At 36.5% G+C, this 15,334-nt stretch overlaps 2 protein-coding genes across 5 annotated transcripts; one reads left to right on the top strand and one right to left on the bottom strand.

Annotated features, from left to right (window-relative positions):
• Positions 1–594: 594 nt before the first annotated feature.
• On the top strand, positions 595–8,051 carry LOC141840331 (uncharacterized). 3 transcript variants are annotated; one of them, XM_074728283.1, is made up of 12 exons: positions 595–730; positions 1,314–1,368; positions 1,463–1,579; positions 1,867–2,008; positions 3,164–3,885; positions 4,217–4,543; positions 4,886–4,947; positions 5,030–5,125; positions 5,299–5,368; positions 7,104–7,187; positions 7,534–7,622; positions 7,722–8,051. In XM_074728283.1, the coding sequence occupies exons 5-12, from the start codon at positions 3,172–3,174 to the stop codon at positions 7,747–7,749; spliced, it is 1,470 nt and encodes a 489-aa protein (XP_074584384.1). In that variant the 5' UTR covers positions 595–730; positions 1,314–1,368; positions 1,463–1,579; positions 1,867–2,008; positions 3,164–3,171; the 3' UTR covers positions 7,750–8,051. The 3 variants fall into 3 exon arrangements, with proteins under 3 accessions (XP_074584384.1, XP_074584382.1, XP_074584383.1); XM_074728281.1 differs by having other exon boundaries at positions 3,154–3,885; XM_074728282.1 differs by lacking the exons at positions 1,314–1,368; positions 1,463–1,579 and having other exon boundaries at positions 3,154–3,885.
• Positions 8,052–8,508: 457 nt separating this feature from the next.
• Positions 8,509–14,594, bottom strand: LOC141839684 (uncharacterized). Of its 2 annotated transcripts, none has more exons than XM_074727487.1 (7): positions 14,124–14,594; positions 13,546–13,598; positions 12,939–13,031; positions 12,631–12,854; positions 11,707–11,773; positions 10,453–10,566; positions 8,509–8,758 (listed from the first exon to the last, which is right to left on the bottom strand). In XM_074727487.1, the coding sequence occupies exons 1-7, from the start codon at positions 14,530–14,532 to the stop codon at positions 8,735–8,737; spliced, it is 984 nt and encodes a 327-aa protein (XP_074583588.1). In that variant the 5' UTR covers positions 14,533–14,594; the 3' UTR covers positions 8,509–8,734. The 2 variants fall into 2 exon arrangements, with proteins under 2 accessions (XP_074583588.1, XP_074583590.1); XM_074727489.1 differs by having other exon boundaries at positions 10,453–10,563.
• Positions 14,595–15,334: the final 740 nt, after the last annotated feature.

Genomic DNA, 15,334 nt, shown 5'->3' with positions numbered 1-15,334 from the left:
TAGTAGATATCTCAATTATTTCAGTATGTATTTCTTATTGTTGTTGTCATTGTCAGTAACATCTCAACTGAAACAATGTGAAATATTTTAGTCCCCTTCTGTGGCTTGTAATCCATCTGCATTTCTTAGGAGTGGCTCTCATTCTCAACTAAGATCTGAAGCAAGGATCTATCTCATTCAGAAAATTGGACAGGGACGTTGATGAAGATGAGAGACTTCAAAAAGTTAAATGAAAAGGTTGAAACTGCATCAAATACTGGAGCAGTGCTTTATATTTTTTTCACCTGAAGAAAAATTTTATTTTCCAGCATTTTATTTTATTTTTATGTTTAATAATTATCTTTAATCAATAATAAACATGAATGGGATGTCGCAGAATGGAGAATACGGCGTAATGAATAAGCCACAGTGGCACATGCAAGTCGGCTGGAGACGGAGAGGTGGTCCTGTGACTCGTGATCTGACGGACTAGAGCGTAGCATCACCCGAATGGACGGTCAGATCGCTACCCCCTTCTCTTGCTCCCGCCTCTTTCACCGACCCCCTTATTAATAGCTTGCTTCCAAAGTCCACCGGCAGGCTCACATGGTCGTCGCCTCTTCTTCCCACATTCCACTGCGCTCCAGTTCTTCTTCTTTGAGGGGTTTTGTGCCCTTTTTCATGAAGGAATCTGCAGAGATTTCGAATCCCTAGGCTTGGATCCGAGTGTACTTTCCTCAAATTGCAGCAAGTATGGTTTCTTGTGTGTGTCTCTCTCATCTTTGTGATTCATGGAGTCTGGGTTTCGTTTTTCTGGCTTGTCGTTTAATCCTTGTTTTTGTTTTCCTTCTTTCTTTGAGAAAATTTCTTGAATCACTGAGTGAGCTGGTGATGGAATTGGACTAGTTTTGAGACAATTTGAGCGAAATGCGACTAAATCTTAGGTTGTATTCAACGAAAGAGAACGAAAACGGGCTCTGTTGCTCTCGAAATGTAAGCAGATGCTCGGATATGGACGTCTGTGAATTCCTCAGCGCCAGGGAAATTCGCTCCGTTCGTGGGAAGCGATTGTCGGGGTGGGTTATCATCTTAATCATCATAGATTTATGTCGTGCCATAAAAGTCCACGGTTGATGGAGCACTGCTTGATTGCTTGATAACTAAATCACAACAAATGTACATCCTTATCGGTTGGGGATGGAGACTTGACCATACGTCTTTCTTTCGCGAATTTATTTAGATTTTCCCTTTTCTCGCATAACTTGATGGGAGACAGTAAAAGGAGCGTGCTTGTTTGAGTTTTGATTTCTCACGTGTAACTATTGTCCTTGAAGACTTGGAGAAGAGGGGACACTGCATGTAAAGTTTCCAAGGAGTTGCATAAGCAAGGTACATTCTTTTTTATCAAATTAAGCAAGGTACATTTATGATGGGGCAATGATATGTTAAGTTCTAACCATGCCCCTATGTGATTCTGTAACAGAAAAAAGAGGGAAGATATGCAAAATAAGGCGATAGCCTTCTCCTATGTGAGATGTTTATGAGTTTGGGCCCAGTGGTTGTTAGGCAAAAGTCTTCCACTAGTCTAAGTCACAAAAAGGTAACTTGGATCTGGTTAGATCGAAACTAAAAAATCTGATACTTGATATCATTTATATGTCTACGTCCAAGTAATTAAACACCTTGAAAACTTCACACTATAAAGTTTGATTTGTGTTTGTTGTCAATTAATTGCTTTGTTTGCTGTCAATTAATTTCTTGGCTTGTTGTCAACTTGTCATCAAAAGTTTGATTGCTTTCCTTTGTTTGCTATGTGCTGCCTTCTTACTAATCTTATTCAATTGTATGTTTAATGACTGATGGTGTTAAATTTTTTTGGCGGTGCAGAATGACATTCAGAAACCAGAAGTATCCCCTCCATGGTTAGTTCTGTTGTTTTTCCTGCTTGACAACTAATCAAATGGCAATTGATGTTGATGAAGCTTATCAAGGATGGTCTCAGGAGCTCCCTGATGGATATGAGTCGCATGTAATATTTTTTTCCATTATCTACGTTCTATAATTTCTTTGATTTCCTGTTCTTGCGCCCTTGAGTTGCATACTACGCAAGCCTTTTTTATTTGTCCACTCAGGTGCTAATGCTATTGATTTGTTTATAATAGAATCATAAGTCAGGGTTTTGTTATTAGACATTTTGAAGAATGAAGCGCATGATGATTACCAATTGCTAATAGAGGCAATTATGGAAATGAACTTAGTTCATGTAATGAAAAACAAAAAAGGAAAAAAGAGTTAAAAACATTCATAAAACATAAATGAACTGCAAGATTCATGTTCCGAAATTCATTAAACGTACTAAAAAAAAGAATATGATTCTTTTTTTGAGAGAGAAAGGAATGCCAAAGGCCAAGTAGATAGTCTACTTAATGGAATTTAACATTTAATGCACAAATACCTTAGTATCTCAAAAAAAGACTAATACAGAAAATAAACATAAAAAAAAGGAAAGGGTACCCAGCCTTAACATAACAAAAAAAAAAAAAAAATCATAATGCTGGAGCAATCAAGCCATGGACTAGGCTAGCATTTGAACTTAAATTGATCAAAACTTATCATTCTCGTCTTTTGTTATAGAAAAAATTAGTAACTGATAAGTCTATCTTTGCAACACATGTTTTCCTTTCATTTGGTATTTTAAGATAAACCTTGCTTTAGTTCTGCTCATTTGATGGAGCTTTTTGTGCAATTTTGTTATTTTTATGGATAGGTGCAAAACTAGCATTTTTGGATGTGTTAAAGTTTGCATAAACTGAGTGTGAATTAGTTGGAACATGCTGTACCAGGTAATGGCAGATCCATGCCTTTTCTATATCACATTTTTCCCTTTCCGGAATTAGCATAGATTTATTATGCCACCCTGTAATTTTCCTTTTTAGTTTTTTAGTAATTGTGTGACATTGTTTTTCATCAGTTTATGGTCCACAAATTGCTATGCTGGTCTATAATGTACAAAGGATGCCATTGCTTAGACACTTAGTTTTTGAGAACTAATGTTGCAAGTCAAAAATCATACTCATGCAGATGATGGTTACTCTTCACTACTATACAATATTCCCTTTCATTCACCTATTGGACACAATTATAAAGGTAATTATGACAAACTTGTTCCTCCAGGAAATTCCAGCATCTCAAATGCTTGATCATGGCTCCATTTCCTTTGGACGATTTCCAATTGAAACATTGTCATGGGAAAGGAGGTCAGTTTTTACTCACAACAGATGTCAGGAAGAACTAGAGAAGTTCAATGGTCTAGTTGCAAAAAAGAAAGCCTATTTTGAAGAACGTTATAGAAGGATTAGAGCAATGAAAGCTGAACAGAATCAGCAAACAGAGCTTACACTGGATTATAGTGGTGATTGTAGTATTTCTAGTCAAAGTGGAGAAGAAGATGCAGCAGCTATACAACATGAAAACATTAGAGATGGGAACAGTGTTCATTCTTCCACAGAAGAAGCTAAACCTGGAACATCCCATGAACAAGAAATCAGCCATAGTGAACCACTTCAAGAAAGATGCTTATGTCCAGATTCCACACTGCCTAATCATACTTTGCGGATAGAAGTTTTGGATAGCCCTAAGCAAACTAAGAACTCTGATGATATGTTGCTGGTGCAACCATCAGAGAATCCATCACCATTGCCTCATACTGATGATTTAGAGGAGAAATCACATTTTAGGAGTGATCTTGACCATAAAGAGGTCATGCAGAAACCACAGGACAAGGTATTAGACCTGAAGCCCAGGAGAGTTCGACAAGGGACAACACTAGATACAAGCAAATCAAACTCTCATCAGTCACAAGCAATTGGCAAATCTCTGGATTATAAATCAATTTTCTATGTTAAGGTACTGCAGCCCTTGTCTTTGACCATGTTTTTCCCACGTCAAAAGAGAAACATTTTTTATTGAATTGTTGCTGAAGAGGCTCTAAAATAATTAAGAAGGTTGCTACTGATCCTTAATCTCAAGTCCTCTTGTTGATTATATTGCATGTTATATATTGCTATTGAATGCTACGCACCTCTGATACTCATGTTATCATTGAACCAAAATGCAACTCTTAATAGTTAACATGCAAATATCAAAAATAAAAAAATAAAGAAACTAATGTCTAAAAATTAAAACCTCTATTTTATCTTACATAACTAAGACAACCATTCATTTTTTGTGTGTTCAGGACCTTGCTTCAGGTAGAAACATTAGAGGAGAACCTAGGATGAATATGGTTCGGTCATCAAAGGGAGTAAGAACAACATCAAAGATGGCCAGTCAAACTCCGATCAGGGCACCAACTTGCACAGTCAAAAGCTCTACCAGGCCTCTCTTGGCTGCTTCAAGTGGACCACCTATAGAAACACACACTATTTTAACTACCCCAGGTCTGTTTACTCTTGTAATGGAAAGAAGAGCAAGCAAAAGAGGAAGTACAGAAAAGCTGACCTCTGGGGGCTCAAACATGCATGCATCTAAGCCAAGTCACCCTAAGGATAGTTCAAGTGCACAGGTGAATTTAATAGGTTTTGAAGTACTACTAAATATGATGTTCATTTAAAATAGCCTCATCTAGTTCCTCTTAGCAACTTTCCTGGAAATCCTGATGATTTTTAATAATTTCCTCAAGAAAAATGATGCTGAACCATTTGTCTTGGTGCATAAAAATTTATCAAAAAATACTTCTAACATTTATACATTGCTCGTATGGTAATATTTTGACACGTGAGTGATTTATATTTTTGTTTAATTTCTCTCTAGACTAGAACTTCTTTTTTGATATTTTAGTTGCATAAGTAACATTTTTTGCATACTATACTTCATGTTTCTGTTCTCTTCCTTCCATTTTTTACAGGTTACAATGAACAAAAATGTCACAACAAATGGATTGACAAAGAGAAGACCAGAAGTTAAAAGGTAAAAACCATATTATTGACATCTTTACAGTAAGCAGACGTCTTCCAAATATTGTTTCTTAATCTTTCCCTATGAACTTTAGGGACATAAAAGAAGTAAGAAGTATTCCCTTGGCAGTTGATAGTCGGTCTAATAGCTTGAAGCAAACTCAGGCACTTGTTGCCCCACCCAAGTCAAGGTGATGCTTGTTTAGGAATCTGATTTTATTCTGTATAAATTCATATCCGTCTAATTTTTTTTACATATATAATTGTTCTTTTAGTGCTGTTAGCAAGGTTTAATATTGTCTTAAATTGTCATTATTATTTTTTTATGAATTAATTACATTTTTTAGAATCTGATTGCTTCTAGGACCCAGCTTGCAACTTGTGTCAGAGTTGAGACCCAAATTCAAACTACCAAAGGAGCTAAACAAAAAGAGGTATTACTTTATGTAAATTGGGTATGTTGTCACAAATTGCACCATGATGTGTTAATGGAATGAATAAGCAGGCATAGCAATGGGTTTAATAGCCACATTTTTGGATGTTATCCAAATCCGATCTTGATTAACTATCTCTTATGCCAACTTGATTGCTATCTACTATTTGAAACCAATTAAATACTTTGAACAATAAATGGGTACTCAAACTGATTGGTACCTTTAATTTTAAGCAATTGTAAACCTGATCCAAACTCGATTATTAAGGATAACAAGGCTAATCATATCTGACTTGAATAGGCCTGGTACTCATCATAGATACCCAATTATTGGATACCCATTCATTTCTAGCCAATGAAGGTCCAGATACAACTTGATCTACTTTTTCCTCTCTCTAATGTCCAGATCTAGAAGTGCAGATCTCTTTCTTCTCCCTCTTCTTCTTTTCCCTATCCCCTCTTGGTTCTTCCTGTGCCTTCTTCCTCCCTCTTCTATGCTATCTTTGCATGCTGTTGGTGCAATGTATCGACCATAAGACCCTCGTTGAGTGATTTCCTTCTCCCTTTTTTTCTTCAATATGTTTCATGTTGTTGCAAGTGTCACCTCATGGAAAGTCCAAGAGTGATTCCTAAGATCTCTATCTCTTTAGTCTCTCTCTGCTTATATGATGTCTGGCTTAAAAACAAGGAATTGAAACTTTTGTACTAGTCAAAATTTGGTTTCACTTGCATACAAATATTATGTTTTTCTTTCTCATGCTCATGTTTTCATCGTTTCATTTGGTGAGAATTGATCTTATGAAACAAGCTGGGCATAAATAGTATTTATGCTCAATCTTGAAGGAGAGTGTTTAGAGTCTTAGATCTGTTGCATTATTAGTCTAATGGATTTAGTCCCACATTAGTTGTTTAGGTTAGGATTTCATATTGGGTCCTATATACATGTGTTATGTATCTCTTGAATCAGATTGCAATACAATTTTATCATTCCCACTTCTACATCTTTTAGGTACTTATTTCATGCACATGGAACAATAAACAATTTTTTCTCATGATATATTCCTTAGGGATGTAATTCTTGGCTTTATAATTTACATATAGCAATTTCCCATTAGCTCATATTATAAAGTCGCTGCAGTCAGTGCCATTAAGATTTGTATCTCGATTGAATCCACTAATTCAAACTATAGGAATGGATATTTAACACAAAACTTGGCACCAACCTGTTTTGCAACTCTTATTAGGATGTCAATAGAATTTATTAGATTGTTGGGTTGTAACTAACCAATTACCACTTCAGCTCCTGCTAATTCTTTAGAGGAATGGAAGGGGAGGATCCAGCATACTACATAAATAAGTATAATTCAATGGTTGTTTAATTGTTCTTCCAGTAGAACACTTGACAATTTTGGCGTGGTGTCTATGCCCGTTACTATTGGAGACACAGTTTATACTCTAGCAGAGAAAACAGCTGTTTCAACAGTTGTTTCTCTGTTATTTGCACATTTTTGTGACTACAAATGTCATCAGGAGAAAGACTCATTGTTGAGATCCTTTTTCTGCCTATTCAGCAATTCATGGTTTTGGCGGATGTTTTGAACAATCTCTCCTCAATAAACTTATTTATGTTCATTAAAATTTAACAAAATAAGCTTTTCGGAAATGAGCACTCTGAAAGTTTGCTCTTTCTTGTACTTATTCATTTTCTCTGATTAATCTCATTGAATTTCAATCAGGGAAACGCCAAAGACAGGCAATTTCAACAAGTCGATGCAAAGATAGCTCCTATGGTATCTAGGAATCTGACGGCAACTAAGAAGGTTAAGGCTTGTATTGCTTAGAAAATTTTAATGTTATGCTTGTTGTGCCTTGTAAAAGTATTTTCATACCTTCCATGGAGAAAATATGTAGGTGAGTAGGTGCGTGCATTTCATTCACTTTTCATGCGTTTGATCATGTGATTTCTAGCTCCTCTGATTTTTCTTCTGAAGTGCCTAGCTCTTAATGAGATTCTTGGATCCACACGTCAGTTGGAGTCGAACCACACATTCGTCGGCTAAACTTTTCCTCTCTGCCCTTTGCCAGATCTACCGCCACTTTTATATCATGCCTTATTTCCATTATTGGCCTGTTGATCTACCACTAACCTTTCTTGTAAATTTGCAGCCACTCATCACTCCACAGACACATTCGTCTCAGGGAAGGAAGCAATCCAAGGTGGTTGATAATCTGTCCGTCGATGGGAGAAAGACAAGGTGCATCTTCTTTTGTGCTAATTCAAATTCCTACATCAGAACAAATAAATTCTCTCGATCATGCTTTTGACTCTGCCATCATTTCTTTCTTCCAAACAGGAGATCAGAGACACCAAAATGGCGATAACGTGACTGTTTGAGAGCCACTTGAACTGAGATGCAAGAGGCTGATTTCAAGTAAACACGCCTCCTGTTTTAGGGGGAACCTTGCAGTAGCTTAGCTACATGACTGAATAATAGTCCATGCAACCGTGTTCAAATATGTAACATATTTATTAATTAGATTTGTTTATCCTTGTTTAAGAATGTAGTTATGTACTATTATAGGCTACGTACAGTTAAACTTTATGAATAATGAACTGTATACTTTGTCATGTAAGTTGAATTCGTTCACATGGTGACTACAAATTCTACGGTAAAATGAAGACTGCAAAGCCGTTGCGGTTCTGGCTCCTCCGGCGAAGTAAACCTGGCATGTTGATCACTGTGTTATGGCCATAGACTACACATTTGAAGTAGACCTTGTAGAGAATCTTGTATTCGAACCTAAATCCATGTTTACCCAATCTAAAACTTGTTGGCAGTCTCTTGTTCGCATCCAGCTCTATGCAAGTACCAGCAAATCTCCTTCTAGCAAGATTGCTTATGTTAACAGAACCTATTTTCACCAACAAGACTAAAATATATGCAGCAGAAGACCACAAACGTTAAGAACATGTGCTTCGATAGGTCGCTATCAAATTCTAACAATGCTCCACATCAAGAGATTATTTCTGTTGATGCTTTGGTACAATGTAACATTAATTGGTAAAATATTAAGGTTTTGGTTTCAAATAGTCTCCTCCACCTTGTATTTCTATTGACTTGTATGTGATGCTACTGTTCGTAAGATAGAGACCATAACAAAGGCCTTCATGAATGGAGTACTTACAATTGAGGATGCATGCAAAGCCATCATCTTACATTTGGATTCTTCGCATTGAAAAAACAATATATTACATCGTATAACATGCAGCTGAGAGATGCCTGTGTATACAAGTGCTAAAACATGCAAAGCAATCAGCCTCGGGGCCTACCATTTGCTATAAATTTGTGCCCCACAAATAGCTATCCTATTCGATATCTTTTACTGCATCCTGCAACAAACGATGGAAAAAAATAAATGGAAAATTCAATTTCCTATCATCCAAAGAACAAAGAGGATACAAAGAATAAACGTCTCAATAACGAATATAGTTGGCATAGTTCATCCAGGGTATTTTTATTGTATCAGCATCAAGAAGCACAGGCACCTTGTGACTAGTAAGTTTCAAGGAGTTGATACTGATCTCAAGGTAAAATTTTAGCAGTATTTGTTAGTTGGAAAAAAATAAATAATGTTAATAGTGCATATAAAATATTAAACTGAACCCTAGAGGAATAGAAAGTTTGGGCTAGAAGCTCTTGCTCTTAGTAATCAGCAATCCATGTCCAAGAAGCAGTCTCCTGACATAGCCACATGGTCTCCTTCTAGCATAGCCACTGGCATAACAAGCCCACCTTTGTATTGACACTTTCTCGATCTCTGTCACTATTGCAACTTGGGGCCATCAATATTCAGGATCTCTCTTTCACCGATATCTTGCTGGAACTTTCTTATTGCTATCCTATGGATCTCTCCAGTGTGTTGAAGCTGTTAGCTATCACTCTGCAAATGGTCACAAAATGGCCACTTCTTTATTCACTCAACTTCATACTTTCGTTCATCAAACGTACTGACAAACCATGCTATCATCTGGTCTTCTTATGTGCCAAATACAGCCCAAATTTTCACTTGGTTGATGATCCAAAACAACCTTAACACTAGGAGCCAGTTGTGTAGAAGATGTTGGTTGAATTTCTCAGATAGGCTTGACAAGCAATAGAGCTATGATAAGGAGACTGCAGCTCACATGTTCTTTCAATGTCTTGGCCAATGTCGATTGGGTGGAATTGCTCTCCTGCCATTGTTTGAGCTGGAGGACCTCTTTTCAATTAATGCCAGGTGGGAACAGGTGGGCTCTCTTTTTCAACATTTATGAATTTCCAATATTTTTACTCAGGATAAAGTATTCACAGTTTGAAAAGCTAGAAAGGGAAGAACATCTGGGGGCTAACAGATCAGATACGCTGGCATTCTTATACTTTGGAAACCACAATTTTCAGTAAGAGTTGCTGAGTAAAATGTCTTCACCATGAGGCTTTATGCTCTTGGTTGCTTCCTACGATTCCTACAGGCCAGTCAATGTTTGGATTTTATCAATTATTATTCTTCCCTCTTTATCGTTAGAGTTGAGCTGGATTTTCACTGAGTTGTTTTGTAGTATCACTATCCATTTACCATTCTTCTTGATATATAATTGGGTGAACCTGTTAATCCTTTTATCATTTTCAAAAAAAAAGAAGTGATCTTTTGTTAAGAAGATTTGGTTTTGTTGTATTCTGTGTTTTTCTGTTAATCTTGCTATTGGAGTGTATCTACTTTTAAACACAAATGATTTCAATGCAATTTTCAAATGGGTTCATATGTGTGATAAAACAATGCAAAAAATAACTTCAAGTCCTGAAGGGGGTGGAAGTGCTACATATTTCACTTTAGTTTCTCTTCTAATCCATCAATTTGCATATTTGCACGAGGAATGTAACTCCAAATATAAATGCATGTCCACTCAAACTTAGAGCCTACTATCTTCAAAAATTAGAAGCAAAGAATAGAACTAGTAATGCACATACTTGGAAAAGATTCCTTGAAGTTATCAAAAGATTAGGTATTTATTAGTAAGGTATACAGTAGAATGTAGACGGTCGTTACCTTTGCAAGACGAGTAACATAAGCTGCAGCAATGGCTGTGAATAACAGCCCTAAGCCAAGAGTCAGTAACTGACCATTCCCTCCTGGTAGCCCCACATCTGATTCCTCTTGCTGCTGACAAGAAATAATTAAGCTAAGTTCTTTGAAAGTGTATTATAATGGCAACAAAGTTCACGCAGAAATCAACAGCATTTATCCTGAAGTAAACAATGCCAAGAAAGTAAAATTTCAAGGCAGTGACGACGGATATGCCTAAATGTTATTTGGTGTTATGAAACTTTCTGTAGAATAGTAGAAAGAAGCTCATTAATTTGCAACATAAATAAGAGTCCTTGACCAAGTATTTTTATTTTAATTGAAGTGAATATAGCCATGAAACAGGTTGTCTTAATTTGAAAGTGTATTATAATGGCAACAAAGTTCACGCAGAAATCAACAGCATTTATCCTGAAGTAAACAATGCCAAGAAAGTAAAATTTCAAGGCAGTGACGACGGATATGCCTAAATGTTATTTGGTGTTATGAAACTTTCTGTAGAATAGTAGAAAGAAGCTCATTAATTTGCAACATAAATAAGAGTCCTTGACCAAGTATTTTTATTTTAATTGAAGTGAATATAGCCATGAAACAGGTTGTCTTAAGGTTTGCGTACTTCCAAGTTCCTCAGCAAAACTAGACCCTCCTGTTCCACATGCAAACCATTCATGCTTTCCAGGTAAGGTATCAGTATAGCTATGAAGTAGCCAAGCTAGACAGATGTTGATGCTTGTGTCTTTATCGATAAGTCAGGATAACAGACAAGTCCTGGAGTTGTGGAGACTTCTAATTCCTTAGTACCTCATGTGACTATATTCATCCAGAACCTGTTGATAACTCTAGTCTACTGCTTAATGAAGATAGAGAAGAAGATATAAATAGAAGAAATATAAGAGAAAGGTAATGTTAAAGTGGTAATCTTGACTTACAATCAAATTCCCGCCAAGATCACAATGCTCTATTGTGTTTCTAGAAAAACTTCTTTATGAAAGTAACTCAACTTTCAACATGTCATGGCTAGAGGTTACAGCATTTGCTTAGAAGAGGATACCCAAGGAAAAAACTTGGAGAAGCAAGCATACAATAGGGGGGGAAATGATGAACAAAGAAAAGCATAGTATGCAAACAGCTATAATCCTGAAAAGTATATGATCATATGAAACATGCACACATCGAAGAAGTTCTAGCTGCAAAACTTCATAACTCAGAGAAACTCACAATTACAGCTCGCCCAAATGCACCTGCACTAACATAAGCCCATGTCCCTGGAAGCATTCCCAACCAGCTGCAAACCAGAAAGTTGATCATTAAAAGATATAGACATAAGCTTCAGAGAGTTCACATATTTGCTAAGGTGACACAGAATACGGTCTCCCAGAATAGAGTAGAAGACAATGTAAATACCTTTAAAAAAAAAGCAGTAGTCTACAACTGGTAACCTCTAACTGACATTGAGGAACATTCAGAACATTGAAGTTTATTTAAACTCACCCCAATAGACAAGCTTAATTATGGAGAAATTTTTTGCCTACTTAGCCAGTTTCTGCATAATGGACTAATAATAAATGTAGTCATGCATGGTGCAAATCTAAACTTGTACGTGCACCATATCCACCAAGGTTATCTAACTAATTCTTCAATAGGTACCCTTGCTGATAAATACCATTTAACAAAGAAAATATAAACAAATATACAAAGAAGCATCTAAGTGAATAGAGATCGAGTTTCCATCTAGCAGCTAGACATCAAACTATTCAATAATTCAGTAAAGAATTAGAAAATAACAAGTTATGAAATCAACAGCAGCCTCTCAAGTAGAATGACCAAGGCATAGCTCTAGGACAAACACGAGCAGCCACATTAATCTGCTACTTTGAACTATATCATGTGGGCTCTCGGATAACAACTGTCTAACAAGTGAAAAATCACCAGTAAAATAAGCAATAACAATTATTGGACCATTCTTTCCAAATGCTTTCCATATTCATTTTTGATGGTCTTTTCCACCATATTAAATGTGCCATCAGTTGTCACTCATCTAGAGCACTTATCATGAAACTGCATCCAGAATAAAGAAAAACATAGCAAAAGGCAGAAAATGCAAGCGTACATTACAAAAGGATACAAAATAACTCAACTAACCTTCCTAGAACATAAGGCACAAACTTCACTGATGTCAAGCCGTATAGATAGTTTCCCAAAGAAAATGGGAGCAAAGGACTCAATCGAAGGAGTGTAACAACTCTAAAACCATTTTCTCCAATTGCCTTGTCAATTGCCAAAAATTTCTTATTTCCTTCAACCAATTTGAGGATCCGTTCCCTTGCAAAATACCTAGCAATAAGAAAAGCTACAGAAGCAGCAACCTAGAAAATCAAGCAATTCAAGTAAGAACTTGCAGCTAATGTCAGAAGTTAGCTTGAACCAAAAGGTTGACACAAACAACTTACCGTCCCACTAATAGATACAATGATGGTTCCAGTCACACTACCAAACAGAAGTCCTGCTGACATGGTTAAGGGAATTGCTGGAATTGCCAAAATCTAAGATAAAAACATCCAGAGTTGAGAGCATAAGATGTCAAAATTTAAGCGAGATTGATGCAGGTAAGTGTTAGCCACATAACATATGCATCTTTACACCTACAAGAAAAGTCTTGCATATAATTTGGTCCCACAATCACCTATGTTGCATAATCACAACCTAACTAGCTTATCAAGACTCATCCTCACAAAAATCAAGGGCTCAAAAAGGAAAATAGCAAAGGATCAAATTCTGCTCTCTGCTCCTAAAATTTTTAACAGTTCTAAATTGACATAATGGTGAAATTGGGAGACAATCAAATAAGCGTCTAATTAGTTTAACTTATATTAAAGGCAGCAACAATTTCATTTATAAATGGTAGTTTTATTTTTAGAATTTTCAAACCAGCCCAACACTTCCAATGATGATGATAGACACCATGAGATTGTTACTGTCAATACAAGTCCAATATAGGGGTTTCTATTGTCCATTACTAGTAATGTTTTGCAAGAACTGACCAGCATTTATTCTTACCTCGAGTCCAGAATAAACAAGCACAAATAAAGCGTATCCAGCGGGCCCATAACCTAAAGCATAAAAGAGTAGTTAGCAGCAAACACTACAAAACAATCTTGAACAGTTAGTTCGCTAGAAGTCACAAATAATGCAACAAAAATCAAAGAAAAAAATATATGTAAAATTAGCATTCATTTTCTTATTCTCAAGTTAGTAGTTATGACCATATATCTGATTATATAAGTCGCGACAAGGTCCTAAAAATGATAATGTTGTTTTGTTGGATAATTCTCTAAAAATTTATTGACACTGAAAGAGACAAGAATTGCAAACTCCATGACAGCTGTGCACAATGAATTTCCTTTTGGAGAGAGGAAGAGGAGGATTTTATACCAAACAAACTAGAATTTACATAGCATCGTTGGCCTTCATAATAAATTTAACATTTCAACTTTTCAATGCCCGGTGAATTCGATTGATACAGACAAATTAACAAGAAAGAAAAAAAGTCAAATTTCACAGAACCACGTGGACCAACCGATCCCCCCAAATCCAACAAACAAAATCCAATCTTTTCAAAGGGCAAAGGATCTCACCGTCGATGAAACCGGAGAACTGAGTCAAAAAAGCATTAATCTGCTCCTTGTACACGTACCCAACAGTCCCGAACCCTCCGACGACCCCTACCAAAAGAAGCCCCGCAAGGATCGTCCCCTTCAGAGCGGAATCCCCGCCGAGCTCCCCCTCGTCGTCGTCCTCCTTGCGACTTCCATCGCCCCTACCCTTTCGGTCTTCGAACCTTAGATTCCGGGGGACGTTGGTGGCCTTACGAAGAGTGACCTTCTTGGACTCCCTGAGGGAGGAGAGGGGACGCAAGATGGTGATGCGCCGCCTAGTGACGGCGGAGAAGGAACAGGAGGAGGAGGAGGAGGAGGAGGAAGGAAAGGGAGCTGCGAGTAGGAGAGAGGAGGAGGGGGAGGAGAGGCGAGTCCTCGTCGATTGCATTGTTTAGATGCTGAGGACTGCCATGTAGCGGAGACGAAGCTGTAGATGAGCCTGGTTTTGATTATTTTTGAGACCTTCTTTTATTTTTATTCTGTTCTCCTTTTTTTCGTTTTATTTATTTATTTATTATTTATTTATTTTTAAGAAGATAAGAGATGGTCCTTGAACTGGAGAACGAGGTTTCTCCACGTGTCAAATCCTCCATGCGAAAGAAGAAAAAAAATAACTATAATTTTCTTATTGTGGTGAAAATAAGTTTTGATGATTAAAGAAAAAAGAAAATCACTCTCTCAACCACAATTAGAATTTAGATGGATTCTCCCTGGGAATCAAGAAGAAGTGGATCATAAATAATATTCCTCTTAAAAATTAGGAAGATGAATATATGCTCCTGAGTTGAATTGTTACGATAAAGCAGAGTTATTAAAGTGGATAAAGATTGAATTTTGACGAAATCGAAATAATATCCTTTTCCGTCGTGATTAACTGTAACTTTTCGATTTACTTCTTTATAAATGATCATAAGATTGACCGTGTGAGACCGTTAGGGTTAGGATGACGAATTTCATCTTTTAAAATTTTTGAAAGAAATAATCTAAATAAGAAAAGAATAAACTAGAAGGAAGGAGTCTATGTCACGTTTGTGGCAGTCATGCACAACCATATAAATTCAAAAGTATAAGTAATGTTCGACAAAATAATTTATAATACATCGTAATTGAGATTTAAATTGTGAATATTTGATATATTATTGTCCCATCACGTGGGCCATGTAATCTAGGTTTATTAATCATGAGCTAAG

Source organism: Curcuma longa, chromosome 11 (genome assembly GCF_044706935.1).
Source record: "Curcuma longa cultivar G26 ecotype Majalengka, Jawa Barat chromosome 11, ITB_CL_G26_1.1, whole genome shotgun sequence".
Taxonomy (NCBI): Eukaryota; Viridiplantae; Streptophyta; class Magnoliopsida; order Zingiberales; family Zingiberaceae; genus Curcuma; species Curcuma longa.
This window is presented reverse-complemented; position numbering and strand designations above follow the sequence as displayed.

What these genes read in the sequence shown, in the direction of transcription:
- LOC141839684 (XM_074727487.1), bottom strand. Translation starts at nt 14,532, where the DNA reads ATGCAATCGACGAGGACTCGCCTCTCCTCCCCCTCCTCCTCTCTCCTA. An exon ending in TTGTTTATTCTGGACTCGAG is followed by an intron (nt 13,032 to 13,545) that starts GTAAGAATAAAT and finishes TTTTTATCTTAG; the next exon opens with ATTTTGGCAATTCCAGCAAT. An exon ending in GTGCCTTATGTTCTAGGAAG is followed by an intron (nt 11,774 to 12,630) that starts GTTAGTTGAGTT and finishes TCTGGTTTGCAG; the next exon opens with CTGGTTGGGAATGCTTCCAG.
- LOC141840331 (XM_074728282.1), top strand. Translation starts at nt 1,940, where the DNA reads ATGGCAATTGATGTTGATGAAGCTTATCAAGGATGGTCTCAGGAGCTC. An exon ending in AGGATAGTTCAAGTGCACAG is followed by an intron (nt 4,544 to 4,885) that starts GTGAATTTAATA and finishes CATTTTTTACAG; the next exon opens with GTTACAATGAACAAAAATGT. An exon ending in ATCTGACGGCAACTAAGAAG is followed by an intron (nt 7,188 to 7,533) that starts GTTAAGGCTTGT and finishes GTAAATTTGCAG; the next exon opens with CCACTCATCACTCCACAGAC.